This window comes from Hemibagrus wyckioides, linkage group LG22, assembly GCF_019097595.1.
Source record: "Hemibagrus wyckioides isolate EC202008001 linkage group LG22, SWU_Hwy_1.0, whole genome shotgun sequence".
Classification (NCBI taxonomy): Eukaryota; Metazoa; Chordata; class Actinopteri; order Siluriformes; family Bagridae; genus Hemibagrus; species Hemibagrus wyckioides.
In genome coordinates this window covers 21907160-21926101 of record NC_080731.1, presented here as the reverse complement: position 1 = coordinate 21926101, position 18942 = coordinate 21907160, and the positions used below count along the sequence as shown (strand labels likewise).

General features: G+C 30.3%; 1 protein-coding gene across 4 annotated transcripts in view; it reads right to left on the bottom strand.

Moving 5' to 3' along the window:
• LOC131343525 (protein BCAP-like) overlaps positions 1-18942 on the bottom strand; it is a 53767-nt gene that overhangs the window by 31345 nt on the left and 3480 nt on the right. For all 4 annotated transcript variants that reach the window (XM_058375272.1, XM_058375271.1, XM_058375273.1 and 1 more), the window contains 2 exons: positions 18315-18377; positions 1107-1409 (listed from right to left, as the gene is read on the bottom strand). In XM_058375272.1, the coding sequence (XP_058231255.1) occupies positions 1107-1409; positions 18315-18377 (366 nt within the window). The remainder of the gene's footprint in view (positions 1-1106; positions 1410-18314; positions 18378-18942) is intronic.

The following is an 18942-nucleotide window of genomic DNA, read 5'->3' as shown; positions in this document are numbered from 1 at the left end:
ACTAGAGAGGAGAGGAATGAAAGTCAGTAGGGACAAGACAGAGTACATGCATGCATTCACTCACGTGAATGAGAGGGAAGGCAGTGGAATTGTGCAGTTGCAAGGAGTAGAAGTAAGGAAGGTGAATGAGTTAGATAATACGGGGGGTCAACTTGGGGTACAGGGTAACAGAGAGTGGTAGAGAGGTGAAGAAGAGAGTACAGGCAGGGTGGAATGGGTGGAGAAGATTGGCAGGAGTGATTTGTGATAGAAGAGTATCTGCAAGAGTGAAGGGGAAAATTTACACGACTGTGGTGAGACCAGCTATGTTGTACGGTTTAGAGACAATGGTGCTGACAAAAAGACAGGAGGCAGAGCTTGAGGTGGCAGAGTGGAAGATGCTGTGATTTGAGTTGGGCGTGACGAGGATGGAGAGGATTAGAAATGAATATATTAGAGAGTCAGCTCAGGTGGGACGGTTTGGAGACAAAGTTAGAGAGGCTTGAAAAGAGATATGGATTATATTGGAAGAAAAAGGATGGAAACACTGGGAAAGAGGAGAAAAGGAAGGCCAAGGAGAAGGTTTATGGATGTGGTGAGGGAACATATGCAGGGGATTGGTGTGACAGAGCGAGATGCAGAGGACAGATTGAGACAGAGAAATATGATCTGCTGTGGCGACTCTTAAAGGGAGCAGCCGAAAGAAGAAGAAGAATTTCAGCTTGTCCTTGAATGACATTCCACAGTGTGTGTGATTGCGTTTACAGACAAAACACACAGTTCAGTCGGACATTTTGTAGTTCAATCAAAGTGTCAGACAGTGGCGCTGGACTCAATCCTGCCGACTCACTCGAGCCTAAATCAGGCAAGAAAAAAGTGCTTGAGTTCAAGGTAAAAATCAAGTGTAACTGAGACACACCTCTGTTTTAGATAAACTCCGCCCACATATTTGACTCTCACATAACTTCTGAATAAAGGTGAAGTCTGCAGTTACGTCTGAGGTCTGAATCCTGATGTCTGTCATTTCAGTATTAAACCCTCACTGTTTGATGAACTCCACTCTGATTATGATCCTAATAATTCAGAGTGAAGGTTTTATCAGCAGGAGAAGAGATAAAGACACTTACTCTCTATGATGAGGCGAACAAAAGCGTAGTCTATGTCTCCACATTCACATGCGTACACGTTCCTCTGACTGTAATCAGCTGCAGTGATGGTGAGAGAGAGATCTCCTTTCAGGTACTGATCATGAGAGATGTTAAATCCCTTCTCTGACCTGCATGATGTCCGATCACACTCAGCCAGGACATCATCTCGATTGCTGATTAAGTTCCATTGCAATAAACCAGAACATTGATGTTTACATGAGAGCGTCACTGACTGATGAAGCTTTGTCCGTGTAGGACAGACATCAACAGTTGATACAGGAGCTGAAAGAGAGAATAAAGTGAGAGTGAGGAGTGTGTAGTGTTTAGTGTGCATTTTATAGTGTGTAGTGTGATATAGAGTAATTGTTTAGTGTATAATGTATATTGAATCATGTAGTGTATAATTTGTAGGTGTAGAGTGTTTAGCTAGAGTGTGTAGTATATAGTGTATAATATATAGTGTGTAGGGTGAAGTATGTGTGTGTATAGTGTGTAGTCAATAGTACAGTGTATAGTGTGTAAGGTGTAGTGTATAGAGTAAGTGGGCAGTGTATAATGTGCATGAAATTGTGTAGTGTATAGTGTATAATATACAGTGTGTATTGTGTAGGGTGAGATGTGCATGCTAATAGTTTGTAGTGATAGTGGTGATCATATAGTGTGCAGTGTGTAGTATACAGTATAGTGTGTAGTATATAGTGTATAATATATAGTCTGCAGTGTGTCTGGTGAAGTGTGTATATGTATTGTATAGTGAATTATGTGCAGTGTGTAGTAAATAGTGCTGTGTGCAATGTATAATGTCTAATGTTCATTGTATAGTTGTTGTGTAATGTAGTGTTTATTCTGTAGTTGTTGTGTAATGTAGTGTTTATTGTGTAGTTGTTGTGTAATGTAGTGTTTATTGTGTAGTTGTTGTAATGTAGTGTTTATTGTGTAGTTGTTGTAATGTAGTGTTTATTGTGTAGTTGTTCTGTAATGTAGTGTTCATTGTATAGTTGTTGTGTAATGTAGTGTTTATTGTGTAGTTGTTGTGTAATGTAGTGTTTATTGTGTAGTTGTTGTGTAATGTAGTGTTTATTGTGTAGTTGTTGTGTAATGTAGTGTTCATTGTATAGTTGTTGTGTAATGTAGTGTTTATTGTATAGTTGTTGTGTAATGTAGTGTTTATTGTATAGTTGTTGTAATGTAGTGTTTATTGTGTAGTTGTTGTGTAATGTAGTGTTTATTGTGTAGTTGTTATGTAATGTAGTGTTCATTGTATAGTTGTTGTGTAATGTAGTGTTTATTGTGTAGTTTTGGTGTAATGTAGTGTTTATTGTGTAGTTGTGTTGTAATGTAGTGTTTGTATAGTTGTGTAATGTAGTGTTTATTGTGTAGTTGTGTAATGTAGTGTTTATTGTGTAGTTGTTGTGTAATGTAGTGTTTATTGTGTATTTTTTGGTGTAATGTAGTGTTTATTGTATAGTTGTTCTGTAATGTAGTGTTTATTGTGTAGTTGTTGTGTAATGTAGTGTTTATTGTATAGTTATTGTGTAATGTAGTGTTTATTGTGTAGTTGTTGTGTAATGTAGTGTTTATTGTGTAGTTGTTGTGTAATGTAGTGTTTATTGTGTAGTTGTTGTGTAATGTAGTGTTTATTGTATAGTTGTTGTGTAATGTAGTGTTTATTGTATAGTTGTTGTGTAATGTAGTGTTTTTTGTATAGTTGTTGTAATGTAGTGTTTATTGTGTAGTTGTTGTGTAATGTAGTGTTTATTGTGTAGTTGTTGTAATGTAGTGTTTATTGTGTAGTTGTTGTGTAATGTAGTGTTTATTGTATAGTTGTTGTGTAATGTAGTGTTTATTGTGTAGTTGTTGTGTAATGTAGTGTTTATTGTGTAGTTGTTGTGTAATGTAGTGTTTATTGTATAGTTGTTGTAATGTAGTGTTTATTGTGTAGTTGTTGTGTAATGTAGTGTTTATTGTGTAGTTGTTGTGTAATGTAGTGTTTATTGTGTAGTTGTTGTGTAATGTAGTGTTTATTGTGTAGTTGTTGTGTAATGTAGTGTTTATTGTATAGTTGTTGTGTCATGTAGTGTTTATTGTATAGTTGTTGTGTCATGTAGTGTTTATTGTGTAGTTGTTGTAATGTAGTGTTTATTGTGTAGTTGTTGTGTAATGTAGTGTATATTGTGTAGTTGTGGTGTAGTGTGTAGTGTTTATTGTATAGTTGTTGTGTAATGTAGTGTTTATTGTGTAGTTGTTGTGTAATGTAGTGTTTATTGTATAGTTGTTTTGTAATGTAGTGTTTATTGTATAGTTGTTGTAATGTAGTGTTTATTGTGTAGTTGTTGTGTAATGTAGTGTTTATTGTATAGTTTTGTTATGTAGTGTTTATTGTATAGTTGTTGTGTAATGTAGTGTTTATTGTGTAGTTGTTGTGTAATGTAGTGTTTATTGTATAGTTGTGTAATGTAGTGTTTATTGTATAGTTGTGTTGTAATGTAGTGTTTATTGTGTAGTTGTTGTAATGTAGTGTTTATTGTATAGTTGTTGTGTAATGTAGTGTTTATTGTATAGTTGTTGTGTAATGTAGTGTTTATTGTATAGTTGTTGTGTAATGTAGTGTTTATTGTATAGTTGTTGTGTAATGTAGTGTATATTGTGTAGTTGTGGTGTAGTGTGTAGTGTTTATTGTATAGTTGTTGTGTAATGTAGTGTTTATTGTATAGTTGTTGTGTAATGTAGTGTTTATTGTGTAGTTTTGGTGTAATGTAGTGTTTATTGTGTAGTTGTTGTGTAATGTAGTGATTATTGTATAGTTGTTGTGTAATGTAGTGTTTATTGTGTAGTTGTTGTGTAATGTAGTGTTTATTGTGTAGTTGTTGTAATGTAGTGTTTATTGTGTAGTTGTTGTGTAATGTAGTGTTTATTGTGTAGTTGTTGTGTCATGTAGTGTTTATTGTGTAGTTGTTGTGTAATGTAGTGTTTATTGTGTAGTTGTTGTGTAATGTAGTGTTTATTGTGTAGTTGTTGTGTAATGTAGTGTTTATTGTATAGTTGTGTAATGTAGTGTTTATTGTATAGTTGTGTTGTAATGTAGTGTTTATTGTGTAGTTGTTGTAATGTAGTGTTTATTGTATAGTTGTTGTGTAATGTAGTGTTTATTGTATAGTTGTTGTGTAATGTAGTGTTTATTGTATAGTTGTTGTGTAATGTAGTGTTTATTGTATAGTTGTTGTGTAATGTAGTGTATATTGTGTAGTTGTGGTGTAGTGTGTAGTGTTTATTGTATAGTTGTTGTGTAATGTAGTGTTTATTGTATAGTTGTTGTGTAATGTAGTGTTTATTGTGTAGTTTTGGTGTAATGTAGTGTTTATTGTGTAGTTGTTGTGTAATGTAGTGATTATTGTATAGTTGTTGTGTAATGTAGTGTTTATTGTGTAGTTGTTGTGTAATGTAGTGTTTATTGTGTAGTTGTTGTAATGTAGTGTTTATTGTGTAGTTGTTGTGTAATGTAGTGTTTATTGTGTAGTTGTTGTGTCATGTAGTGTTTATTGTGTAGTTGTTGTGTAATGTAGTGTTTATTGTGTAGTTGTTGTGTAATGTAGTGTTTATTGTGTAGTTGTTGTGTAATGTAGTGTTTATTGTATAGTTGTTGTGTCATGTAGTGTTTATTGTATAGTTGTTGTGTCATGTAGTGTTTATTGTGTAGTTGTTGTAATGTAGTGTTTATTGTGTAGTTGTTGTGTAATGTAGTGTATATTGTGTAGTTGTGGTGTAGTGTGTAGTGTTTATTGTATAGTTGTTGTGTAATGAAGTGTTTATTGTGTAGTTGTTGTGTAATGTAGTGTTTATTGTATAGTTGTTTTGTAATGTAGTGTTTATTGTATAGTTTTTGTAATGTAGTGTTTATTGTGTAGTTGTTGTGTAATGTAGTGTTTATTGTATAGTTTTATGTAGTGTTTATTGTATAGTTGTTGTGTAATGTAGTGTTTATTGTGTAGTTGTTGTGTAATGTAGTGTTTATTGTATAGTTGTGTAATGTAGTGTTTATTGTATAGTTGTGTTGTAATGTAGTGTTTATTGTGTAGTTGTGTTGTAATGTAGTGTTTATTGTATAGTTGTTGTGTAATGTAGTGTTTATTGTATAGTTGTTGTGTAATGTAGTGTTTATTGTATAGTTGTTGTGTAATGTAGTGTTTATTGTATAGTTGTTGTGTAATGTAGGGTATATTGTGTAGTTGTGGTGTAGTGTGTAGTGTTTATTGTATAGTTGTTGTGTAATGTAGTGTTTATTGTATAGTTGTTGTGTAATGTAGTGTTTATTGTGTAGTTTTGGTGTAATGTAGTGTTTATTGTGTAGTTGTTGTGTAATGTAGTGATTATTGTATAGTTGTTGTGTAATGTAGTGTTTATTGTGTAGTTGTTGTGTAATGTAGTGTTTATTGTGTAGTTGTTGTGTAATGTAGTGATTATTGTATAGTTGTTGTGTAATGTAGTGTTTATTGTGTAGTTGTTGTGTAATGTAGTGTTTATTGTGTAGTTTTGGTGTAATGTAGTGTTTATTGTGTAGTTGTTGTGTAATGTAGTGATTATTGTATAGTTGTTGTGTAATGTAGTGTTTATTGTGTAGTTGTTGTGTAATGTAGTGTTTATTGTGTAGTTGTTGTGTAATGTAGTGATTATTGTATAGTTGTTGTGTAATGTAGTGTTTATTGTGTAGTTGTTGTGTAATGTAGTGTTTATTGTGTAGTTGTTCTGTAATGTAGTGTTTATTGTATAGTTGTTGTGTAATGTAGTGTTTATTGTGTAGTTGTTGTGTAATGTAGTGTTTATTGTATAGTTGTTGTGTAATGTAGTGTTTATTGTGTAGTTGTGTTGTAATGTAGTGTTTATTGTGTAGTTGTTGTGTAATGTAGTGTTTATTGTATAGTTGTGTAATGTAGTGTTTATTGTATAGTTGTTGTGCAATGTAGTGTTTATTGTGTAGTTTTGGTGTAATGTAGTGTTTATTGTATAGTTGTTCTGTAATGTAGTGTTTATTGTGTAGTTGTTGTGTAATGTAGTGTTTATTGTATAGTTGTTGTGTAATGTAGTGTTTATTGTGTAGTTTTGGTGTAATGTAGTGTTTATTGTATAGTTGTTCTGTAATGTAGTGTTTATTGTGTAGTTGTTGTGTAATGTAGTGTTTATTGTATAGTTGTTGTGTAATGTAGTGTTTATTGTGTAGTTGTTGTGTAATGTAGTGTTTATTGTATAGTTGTTGTGTAATGTAGTGTTTATTGTGTAGTTGTTGTAATGTAGTGTTTATTGTGTAGTTGTTGTGTAATGTAGTGTTTATTGTGTAGTTGTTGTGTAATGTAGTGTTTATTGTGTAGTTGTTGTGTAATGTAGTGTTTATTGTGTAGTTGTGTTGTAATGTAGTGTTTATTGTATAGTTGTTGTAATGTAGTGTTTATTGTATAGTTGTTGTGTAATGTAGTGTTTATTGTGTAGTTGTTGTGTAATGTAGTGTTTATTGTATAGTTGTTGTGTAATGTAGTGTTTATTGTATAGTTGTTGTGTAATGTAGTGTTTATTGTATAGTTGTTGTGTAATGTAGTGTTTATTGTATAGTTGTTGTAATGTAGTGTTTATTGTGTAGTTGTTGTGTAATGTAGTGTTTATTGTATAGTTGTTCTGTAATGTAGTGTTTCTTGTGTAGTTGTTCTGTAATGTAGTGTTTATTGTGTAGTTGTGTAATGTAGTGTTTATTGTATAGTTGTTGTGTAATATAGTGTATATTGTGTAGTTGTGGTGTAGTGTGTAGTGTTTATTGTATAGTTGTTGTGTAATGTAGTGTTTATTGTATAGTTGTTGTGTAATGTAGTGTTTATTGTGTAGTTTTGGTGTAATGTAGTGTTTATTGTATAGTTGTTCTGTAATGTAGTGTTTATTGTGTAGTTGTTGTGTAATGTAGTGTTTATTGTATAGTTGTTGTGTAATGTAGTGTTTATTGTGTAGTTGTTGTGTAATGTAGTGTTTATTGTGTAGTTGTTGTGTAATGTAGTGTTTATTGTATAGTTGTTCTGTAATGTAGTGTTTATTGTATAGTTGTTGTAATGTAGTGTTTATTGTGTAGTTGTTGTGTAATGTAGTGTTTATTGTGTAGTTTTGGTGTAATGTAGTGTTTATTGTGTAGTTGTGTTGTAATGTAGTGTTTATTGTGTAGTTGTTGTGTAATGTAGTGTTTATTGTGTAGTTGTGTTGTAATGTAGTGTTTATTGTGTAGTTGTTGTGTAATGTAGTGTTTATTGTGTAGTTGTTGTGTAATGTAGTGTTTATTGTATAGTTGTTGTGCAATGTAGTGTTTATTGTGTAGTTTTGGTGTAATGTAGTGTTTATTGTATAGTTGTTCTGTAATGTAGTGTTTATTGTGTAGTTGTTGTGTAATGTAGTGTTCATTGTATAGATGTTGTGTAATGTAGTGTTTATTGTGTAGTTTTGGTGTAATGTAGTGTTTATTGTATAGTTGTTGTGTAATGTAGTGTTTATTGTGTAGTTGTTGTAATGTAGTGTTTATTGTGTAGTTGTTGTGTAATGTAGTGTTTATTGTATAGTTGTTGTGTAATGTAGTGTTTATTGTGTAGTTTTGGTGTAATGTAGTGTTTATTGTGTAGTTGTTCTGTAATGTAGTGTTTATTGTGTAGTTGTTGTGTAATGTAGTGTTTATTGTATAGTTGTTCTGTAATGTAGTGTTTATTGTGTAGTTGTTGTGTAATGTAGTGTTTATTGTGTAGTTGTTGTGTAATGTAGTGTTTATTGTGTAGTTGTTGTGTAATGTAGTGTTTATTGTGTAGTTGTTGTGTAATGTAGTGTTTATTGTATAGTTGTTGTGTAATGTAGTGTTTATTGTGTAGTTGTGGTGTAATGTAGTGTTTATTGCATAGTTGTTGTGTAATGTAGTGTTTATTGTATAGTTGTTCTGTAACGTAGTGTTTATTGTATAGTTGTTGTGTAATGTAGTGTTTATTGTGTAGTTGTTGTAATGTAGTGTTTATTGTATAGTTGTTGTGTAATGTAGTGTTTATTGTGTAGTTGTGTTGTAATGTAGTGTTTATTGTGTAGTTGTTGTGTAATGTAGTGTTTATTGTGTAGTTGTTGTGTAATGTAGTGTTTATTGTGTAGTTGTGTTGTAATGTAGTGTTTATTGTATAGTTGTTGTAATGTAGTGTTTATTGTGTAGTTGTTGTGTAATGTAGTGTTTATTGTGTAGTTGTTGTGTAATGTAGTGTTTATTGTATAGTTGTTGTGTAATGTAGTGTTTATTGTATAGTTGTTGTGTAATGTAGTGTTTATTGTGTAGTTGTTGTGTAATGTAGTGTTTATTGTATAGTTGTTGTAATGTAGTGTTTATTGTGTAGTTGTTGTGTAATGTAGTGTTTATTGTGTAGTTGTTGTGTAATGTAGTGTTTATTGTGTAGTTTTGGTGTAATGTAGTGTTTATTGTATAGTTGTTCTGTAATGTAGTGTTTATTGTGTAGTTGTTGTGTAATGTAGTGTTTATTGTATAGTTGTTCTGTAATGTAGTGTTTATTGTGTAGTTGTTGTGTAATGTAGTGTTTATTGTATAGTTGTTGTAATGTAGTGTTTATTGTGTAGTTGTTGTGTCATGTAGTGTTTATTGTGTAGTTGTTGTGTAATGTAGTGTTTATTGTGTAGTTGTGTTGTAATGTAGTGTTTATTGTGTAGTTGTGGTGTAATGTAGTGTTTATTGTATAGTTGTGTAATGTAGTGTTTATTGTATAGTTGTTGTGCAATGTAGTGTTTATTGTGTAGTTGTTGTGTAATGTAGTGTTTATTGTATAGTTGTTCTGTAATGTAGTGTTTATTGTGTAGTTGTTGTGTAATGTAGTGTTTATTGTATAGTTGTTGTGTAATGTAGTGTTTATTGTGTAGTTGTTGTGTAATGTAGTGTTTATTATGTAGTTGTTGTGTAATGTAGTGTTTATTGTATAGTTGTTGTAATGTAGTGTTTATTGTGTAGTTGTTGTGTAATGTAGTGTTTATTGTGTAGTTGTTGTGTAATGTAGTGTTTATTGTGTAGTTGTTGTGTCATGTAGTGTTTATTGTGTAGTTGTTGTGTCATGTAGTGTTTATTGTGTAGTTGTTGTGTAATGTAGTGTTTATTGTATAGTTGTTGTGTCATGTAGTGTTTATTGTGTAGTTGTTGTGTAATGTAGTGTTTATTGTGTAGTTGTTGTGTAATGTAGTGTTTATTGTATAGTTGTTGTGTCATGTAGTGTTTATTGTATAGTTGTTGTGTCATGTAGTGTTTATTGTGTAGTTGTTGTGTCATGTAGTGTTTATTGTGTAGTTGTTGTAATGTAGTGTTTATTGTGTAGTTGTTGTAATGTAGTGTTTATTGTGTAGTTGTTGTGTAGTGTGTAGTGTTTATTGTATAGTTGTTGTGTAATGTAGTGTTTATTGTGTAGTTGTTGTGTAATGTAGTGTTTATTGTATAGTTGTTGTGTAATGTAGTGTTTATTGTATAGTTGTTGTGTAATGTAGTGTTTATTGTGTAGTTGTTGTGTAATGTAGTGTTTATTGTATAGTTGTTGTGTAATGTAGTGTTTATTGTGTAGTTGTTGTGTAATGTAGTGTTTATTATGTAGTTGTTGTGTAATGTAGTGTTTATTGTATAGTTGTTGTAATGTAGTGTTTATTGTGTAGTTGTTGTGTAATGTAGTGTTTATTGTGTAGTTGTTGTGTAATGTAGTGTTTATTGTGTAGTTGTTGTGTAATGTAGTGTTTATTGTGTAGTTGTTGTGTAATGTAGTGTTTATTATGTAGTTGTTGTGTAATGTAGTGTTTATTGTATAGTTGTTGTAATGTAGTGTTTATTGTGTAGTTGTTGTGTAATGTAGTTTTTATTGTGTAGTTGTTGTGTAATGTAGTGTTTATTGTGTAGTTGTTGTGTAATGTAGTGTTTATTGTGTAGTTGTTGTGTAATGTAGTGTGTATTGTATAGTTGTTGTGTCATGTAGTGTTTATTGTATAGTTGTTGTGTCATGTAGTGTTTATTGTGTAGTTGTTGTAATTTAGTGTTTATTGTGTAGTTGTTGTGTAATGTAGTGTTTATTGTGTAGTTGTTGTGTAATGTAGTGTATATTGTGTAGTTGTGGTGTAGTGTGTAGTGTTTATTGTATAGTTGTTGTGTAATGTAGTGTTTATTGTGTAGTTGTTGTGTAATGTAGTGTTTATTGTGTAGTTGTTGTGTAATGTAGTGTTTATTATGTAGTTGTTGTGTAATGTAGTGTTTATTGTATAGTTGTTGTAATGTAGTGTTTATTGTGTAGTTGTTGTGTAATGTAGTGTTTATTGTGTAGTTGTTGTGTAATGTAGTGTTTATTATGTAGTTGTTGTGTAATGTAGTGTTTATTGTATAGTTGTTGTAATGTAGTGTTTATTGTGTAGTTGTTGTGTAATGTAGTGTTTATTGTGTAGTTGTTGTGTAATGTAGTGTTTATTGTGTAGTTGTTGTGTAATGTAGTGTTTATTGTGTAGTTGTTGTGTAATGTAGTGTTTATTGTGTAGTTGTTGTGTAATGTAGTGTTTATTGTGTAGTTGTTGTGTAATGTAGTGTTCATTGTATAGTTGTTGTGTAATGTAGTGTTTATTGTGTAGTTGTTGTGTCATGTAGTGTTTATTGTATAGTTGTTGTGTAATGTAGTGTTTATTGTGTAGTTGTGTTGTAATGTAGTATTTATTGTGTAGTTGTTGTGTAATGTAGTGTTTATTGTATAGTTGTTGTGTCATGTAGTGTTTATTGTGTAGTTGTTGTAATGTAGTGTTTATTGTGTAGTTGTTGTGTAATGTAGTGTTTATTGTGTAGTTGTTGTGTAATGTAGTGTATATTGTGTAGTTGTGGTGTAGTGTGTAGTGTTTATTGTATAGTTGTTGTGTAATGTAGTGTTTATTGTGTAGTTGTTGTGTAATGTAGTGTTTATTGTGTAGTTGTTGTGTAATGTAGTGTTCATTGTATAGTTGTTGTGTAATGTAGTGTTTATTGTGTAGTTGTTGTGTAATGTAGTGTTTATTGTGTAGTTGTTGTGTAATGTAGTGTTTATTGTGTAGTTGTGTTGTAATGTAGTATTTATTGTGTAGTTGTGGTGTAATGTAGTGTTTATTGTATAGTTGTGTAATGTAGTGTTTATTGTATAGTTGTTGTGTAATGTAGTGTTTATTGTGTAGTTTTGGTGTAATGTAGTGTTTATTGTATAGTTGTTCTGTAATGTAGTGTTTATTGTGTAGTTGTTGTGTAATGTAGTGTTTATTGTATAGTTGTTGTGTAATGTAGTGTTTATTGTGTAGTTGTTGTGTAATGTAGTGTTTATTATGTAGTTGTTGTGTAATGTAGTGTTTATTGTGTAGTTGTTGTGTAATGTAGTGTTTATTGTGTAGTTGTTGTGTAATGTAGTGTTTATTGTGTAGTTGTTGTGTAATGTAGTGTTTATTGTGTAGTTGTTGTGTAATGTAGTGTTTATTGTGTAGTTGTTGTGTAATGTAGTGTTTATTGTGTAGTTGTTGTGTAATGTAGTGTTTATTGTATAGTTGTTGTGTCATGTAGTGTTTATTGTATAGTTGTTGTGTCATGTAGTGTTTATTGTGTAGTTGTTGTAATGTAGTGTTTATTGTGTAGTTGTTGTGTAATGTAGTGTTTATTGTGTAGTTGTTGTGTAATGTAGTGTATATTGTGTAGTTGTGGTGTAGTGTGTAGTGTTTATTGTATAGTTGTTGTGTAATGTAGTGTTTATTGTGTAGTTGTTGTGTAATGTAGTGTTTATTGTATAGTTGTTGTGTAATGTAGTGTTTATTGTATAGTTGTTGTGTAATGTAGTGTTTATTGTATAGTTGTTGTAATGTAGTGTTTATTGTGTAGTTGTTGTGTAATGTAGTGTTTATTGTGTAGTTGTTGTGTAATGTAGTGTTTATTGTGTAGTTTTGGTGTAATGTAGTGTTTATTGTATAGTTGTTCTGTAATGTAGTGTTTATTGTGTAGTTGTTGTGTAATGTAGTGTTTATTGTATAGTTGTTGTGTAATGTAGTGTTTATTGTGTAGTTGTTGTGTAATGTAGTGTTTATTGTATAGTTGTTGTGTAATGTAGTGTTTATTGTGTAGTTGTTGTGTAATGTAGTGTTTATTGTATAGTTGTTGTGTAATGTAGTGTTTATTGTGTAGTTGTTGTGTAATGTAGTGTTTATTGTGTAGTTGTTGTAATGTAGTGTTTATTGTGTAGTTGTGTTGTAATGTAGTGTTTATTGTGTAGTTTTGGTGTAATGTAGTGTTTCTTGTATAGTTGTTCTGTAATGTAGTGTTTATTGTGTAGTTGTTGTGTAATGTAGTGTTTATTGTGTAGTTTTGGTGTAATGTAGTGTTTATTGTATAGTTGTTGTGTAATGTAGTGTTTATTGTGTAGTTGTTGTGTAATGTAGTGTTTATTGTATAGTTGTTGTGTAATGTAGTGTTTATTGTATAGTTGTTGTGTAATGTAGTGTTTATTGTGTAGTTGTTGTAATGTAGTGTTTATTGTGTAGTTGTTGTGTAATGTAGTGTTTATTGTATAGTTGTTGTGTAATGTAGTGTTTATTGTGTAGTTGTTGTGTAATGTAGTGTTTATTGTATAGTTGTTGTGTAATGTAGTGTTTATTGTATAGTTGTTGTAATGTAGTGTTTATTGTGTAGTTGTTGTGTAATGTAGTGTTTATTGTGTAGTTGTTGTGTAATGTAGTGTTTATTGTGTAGTTGTTGTGTAATGTAGTGTTTATTGTGTAGTTGTTGTGTAATGTAGTGTTTATTGTATAGTTGTTTTGTTATGTAGTGTTTATTGTGTAGTTGTTGTAATGTAGTGTTTATTGTGAAGTTGTTGTGTAATGTAGTGTTTATTGTATAGTTGTTGTGTAATGTAGTGTTTATTGTATAGTTGTTGTGTAATGTAGTGTTTATTGTGTAGTTGTTGTGTAATGTAGTGTTTATTGTATAGTTGTTGTGTAATGTAGTGTTTATTGTATAGTTGTTGTGTAATGTAGTGTTTATTGTATAGTTGTTGTGTAATGTAGTGTTTATTGTATAGTTGTTGTAATGTAGTGTTTATTGTGTAGTTGTTGTGTAATGTATTGTTTCTTGTATAGTTGTGTAATGTAGTGTTTATTGTATAGTTGTTGTGTAATGTAGTGTTTATTGTATAGTTGTTCTGTAATGTAGTGTTTCTTGTGTAGTTGTTGTGTAATGTAGTGTTTATTGTGTAGTTTTGGTGTAATGTAGTGTTTCTTGTATAGTTGTTCTGTAATGTAGTGTTTATTGTGTAGTTGTTGTGTAATGTAGTGTTTATTGTATAGTTGTTGTGTAATGTAGTGTTTATTGTGTAGTTTTGGTGTAATGTAGTGTTTATTGTATAGTTGTTCTGTAATGTAGTGTTTATTGTATAGTTGTTGTGTAATGTAGTGTTTATTGTATAGTTGTTGTGTAATGTAGTGTTTATTGTATAGTTGTTGTGTAATGTAGTGTTTATTGTATAGTTGTTGTGTAATGTAGTGTTTATTGTATAGTTGTTGTGTAATGTAGTGTTTATTGTATAGTTGTTGTAATGTAGTGTTTATTGTATAGTTGTTGTGCAATGTAGTGTTTATTGTGTAGTTTTGGTGTAATGTAGTGTTTATTGTATAGTTGTTCTGTAATGTAGTGTTTATTGTATAGTTGTTGTGTAATGTAGTGTTTATTGTATAGTTGTTGTGTAATGTAGTGTTTATTGTATAGTTGTTGTGTAATGTAGTGTTTATTGTGTAGTTGTTGTGTAATGTAGTGTTTATTGTATAGTTGTTGTGTAATGTAGTGTTTATTGTGTAGTTGTTGTGTAATGTAGTGTTTATTGTGTAGTTGTTGTGTAATGTAGTGTTTATTGTATAGTTGTTCTGTAATGTAGTGTTTATTGTGTAGTTGTTGTGTAATGTAGTGTTTATTGTGTAGTTGTTGTGTAATGTAGTGTTTATTGTGTAGTTGTGTTGTAATGTAGTGTTTATTGTATAGTTGTTGTAATGTAGTGTTTATTGTATAGTTGTTGTGCAATGTAGTGTTTATTGTATAGTTGTTGTGTAATGTAGTGTTTATTGTATAGTTGTTGTGTAATGTAGTGTTTATTGTGTAGTTGTTGTGTAATGTAGTGTTTATTGTGTAGTTGTTGTGTAATGTAGTGTTTATTGTATAGTTGTTGTGTAATGTAGTGTTTATTGTATAGTTGTTGTGTAATGTAGTGTTTATTGTGTAGTTGTTGTGTAATGTAGTGTTTATTGTATAGTTGTTGTGTAATGTAGTGTTTATTGTATAGTTGTTCTGTAATGTAGTGTTTATTGTATAGTTGTTGTGTAATGTAGTGTTTATTGTGTAATTGTGTTGTAATGTAGTGTTTATTGTGTAGTTGTTGTGTAATGTAGTGTTTATTGTATAGTTGTGTAATGTAGTGTTTATTGTATAGTTGTTGTGCAATGTAGTGTTTATTGTGTAGTTTTGGTGTAATGTAGTGTTTATTGTATAGTTGTTCTGTAATGTAGTGTTTATTGTGTAGTTGTTGTGTAATGTAGTGTTTATTGTATAGTTGTTGTGTAATGTAGTGTTTATTGTGTAGTTTTGGTGTAATGTAGTGTTTATTGTATAGTTGTTCTGTAATGTAGTGTTTATTGTGTAGTTGTTGTGTAATGTAGTGTTTATTGTATAGTTGTTGTGTAATGTAGTGTTTATTGTGTAGTTGTTGTGTAATGTAGTGTTTATTGTATAGTTGTTGTGTAATGTAGTGTTTATTGTATAGTTGTTGTGTAATGTAGTGTTTATTGTATAGTTGTTGTGTAATGTAGTGTTTATTGTGTAGTTGTTGTGTAATGTAGTGTTTATTGTGTAGTTGTTGTGTAATGTAGTGTTTATTGTGTAGTTGTTGTGTAATGTAGTGTTTATTGTGTAGTTGTTGTGTAATGTAGTGTTTATTGTGTAGTTGTTGTAATGTAGTGTTTATTGTATAGTTGTTGTGTAATGTAGTGTTTATTGTATAGTTGTTGTGTAATGTAGTGTTTATTGTGTAGTTTTGGTGTAATGTAGTGTTTATTGTATAGTTGTTGTGTAATGTAGTGTTTATTGTGTAGTTGTTGTGTAATGTAGTGTTTATTGTGTAGTTGTTGTGTAATGTAGTGTTTATTGTGTAGTTGTTCTGTAATGTAGTGTTTATTGTATAGTTGTTGTGTAATGTAGTGTTTATTGTGTAGTTGTTGTAATGTAGTGTTTATTGTGTAGTTGTTGTGTAATGTAGTGTTTATTGTGTAGTTGTGTTGTAATGTAGTGTTTATTGTGTAGTTGTTGTGTAATGTAGTGTTTATTTTGTAGTTGTTGTGTAATGTAGGGTTTATTGTGTAGTTGTTGTGTAGTGTTTATTGTGTAGTTGTTGTGTAATGTAGTGTTTATTGTGTAGTTGTGTTGTAATGTAGTGTTTATTGTATAGTTGTTGTAATGTAGTGTTTATTGTATAGTTGTTGTGTAATGTAGTGTTTATTGTGTAGTTGTTGTGTAATGTAGTGTTTATTGTATAGTTGTTGTGTAATGTAGTGTTTATTGTATAGTTGTTGTGTAATGTAGTGTTTATTGTATAGTTGTTGTGTAATGTAGTGTTTATTGTATAGTTGTTGTAATGTAGTGTTTATTGTGTAGTTGTTGTGTAATGTAGTGTTTCTTGTGTAGTTTTGGTGTAATGTAGTGTTTATTGTATAGTTGTTCTGTAATGTAGTGTTTATTGTGTAGTTGTTGTGTAATGTAGTGTTTATTGTGTAGTTGTTGTGTAATGTAGTGTTTATTGTGTAGTTGTTGTGTAATGTAGTGTTTATTGTGTAGTTGTTGTGTAATGTAGTGTTTATTGTGTAGTTGTTGTGTAATGTAGTGTTTATTGTGTAGTTGTTGTGTAATGTAGTGTTTATTGTGTAGTTGTTGTGTAATGTAGTGTTTATTGTATAGTTGTTGTGTAATGTAGTGTTTATTGTATAGTTGTTGTGTAATGTAGTGTTTATTGTATAGTTGTTGTGTAATGTAGTGTTTATTGTGTAGTTGTTGTGTAATGTAGTGTTTATTGTATAGTTGTTGTGTAATGTAGTGTTTATTGTATAGTTGTTGTGTAATGTAGTGTTTATTGTATAGTTGTTGTGTAATGTAGTGTTTATTGTATAGTTGTTGTGTAATGTAGTGTTTATTGTATAGTTGTTGTGTAATGTAGTGTTTATTGTATAGTTGTTGTGTAATGTAGTGTTTATTGTATAGTTGTTGTGTAATGTAGTGTTTATTGTATAGTTGTTGTGTAATGTAGTGTTTATTGTATAGTTGTTGTGTAATGTAGTGTTTATTGTATAGTTGTTGTGTAATGTAGTGTTTATTGTATAGTTGTTCTGTAATGTAGTGTTTATTGTGTAGTTGTTGTGTAATGTAGTGTTTATTGTATAGTTGTTGTGTAATGTAGTGTTTATTGTGTAGTTGTTGTGTAATGTAGTGTTTATTGTGTAGTTGTTGTGTAATGTAGTGTTTATTGTGTAGTTGTTGTGTAATGTAGTGTTTATTGTATAGTTGTTGTGTAATGTAGTGTTTATTGTGTAGTTGTTGTGTAATGTAGTGTTTGTTGTGTAGTTGTTGTGTAATGTAGTGTTTATTGTATAGTTGTTGTGTAATGTAGTGTTTATTGTGTAGTTGTTGTAATGTAGTGTTTATTGTGTAGTTGTTGTGTAATGTAGTGTTTATTGTATAGTTGTTCTGTAATGTAGTGTTTATTGTGTAGTTGTTGTGTAATGTAGTGTTTATTGTATAGTTGTTGTGTAATGTAGTGTTTATTGTGTAGTTGTTGTGTAATGTAGTGTTTATTGTATAGTTGTTGTAATGTAGTGTTTATTGTATAGTTGTTGTGTAATGTAGTGTTTATTGTGTAGTTGTTGTGTAATGTAGTGTTTATTGTATAGTTGTTGTGTAATGTAGTGTTTATTGTATAGTTGTTGTGTAATGTAGTGTTTATTGTATAGTTGTTGTGTAATGTAGTGTTTATTGTGTAGTTGTTGTGTAATGTAGTGTTTATTGTATAGTTGTGTAATGTAGTGTTTATTGTATAGTTGTTGTGTAATGTAGTGTTTATTGTATAGTTGTTGTGTAATGTAGTGTTTATTGTGTAGTTTTGGTGTAATGTAGTGTTTATTGTATAGTTGTTCTGTAATGTAGTGTTTATTGTGTAGTTGTTGTGTAATGTAGTGTTTATTGTATAGTTGTTGTGTAATGTAGTGTTTATTGTGTAGTTTTGGTGTAATGTAGTGTTTATTGTATAGTTGTTCTGTAATGTAGTGTTTATTGTATAGTTGTTGTGTAATGTAGTGTTTATTGTGTAGTTTTGGTGTAATGTAGTGTTTATTGTATAGTTGTTGTGTAATGTAGTGTTTATTGTATAGTTGTTGTGTAATGTAGTGTTTATTGTATAGTTGTTGTGTAATGTAGTGTTTATTGTATAGTTGTTGTGTAATGTAGTGTTTATTGTGTAGTTGTTGTGTAATGTAGTGTTTATTGTGTAGTTGTTGTGTAATGTAGTGTTTATTGTACAGTTGTTCTGTAATGTAGTGTTTATTGTGTAGTTGTTGTAATGTAGTGTTTATTGTATAGTTGTTGTGTAATGTAGTGTTTATTGTATAGTTGTTGTGTAATGTAGTGTTTATTGTGTAGTTGTTGTGTAATGTAGTGTTTATTGTATAGTTGTTGTAATGTAGTGTTTATTGTATAGTTGTTGTGTAATGTAGTGTTTATTGTGTAGTTGTTGTGTAATGTAGTGTTTATTGTGTAGTTGTTGTGTAATGTAGTGTTTATTGTATAGTTGTTGTGTAATGTAGTGTTTATTGTATAGTTGTTGTGTAATGTAGTGTTTATTGTGTAGTTTTGGTGTAATGTAGTGTTTATTGTATAGTTGTTCTGTAATGTAGTGTTTATTGTGTAGTTGTTGTGTAATGTAGTGTTTATTGTATAGTTGTTCTGTAATGTAGTGTTTATTGTGTAGTTGTTGTGTAATGTAGTGTTTATTGTATAGTTGTTGTGTAATGTAGTGTTTATTGTATAGTTGTGGTGTATATTGTGTAGTATATAGTGTGTATTTGTGTTGTATTGCCACTTACCAGTGGTGAATGTGAGGATGAGGAAGACCAGGACACAGTGATGAAGGCTGCAGAACTGCATGGCTGTGGAGACACAACACCACCATCAGCACTGCACAGGTGGAGAATAAAGCAGGAGACAGACATGGACTCATAGCAACACTTTATCATTAAAGCTGCAATTTACTGAATTCACTCACTTTTACACACATTCAGCAGTCAGTCAGCTTTGATCCTAATAAACACTTTTCTAGATTTCTAATCAGCTTTAAAGACTGAACACTTCACTTATTTAATAATAATAATAATAATAATAATAATAATAATAATAATACATTTTATTTATAGACACTTTTCTCAACACTCAAAGACACTGAACAATGAGTTACAAAACAAAGCACATAGAGACAATATGACAAAAAAAACAAGCAACAATTACAATAACTTAATACAGAAGACTGTGACTGTGTGAGAGGGCAAGTAAGATTTAGAAAGAGTAAGCAAGCTTAAACAGGTGAGACTTGAGTCTAGATTTAAAGATAGACAGAGAGTCAAGGTTACGGATGTCTGGACGTAAAGAGTTCCAGAGCCGGGCAGCAGAGCAACAGAAAGCCCTCTGCCCCATGGTGGTGAGACGAGTGGAAGGCAC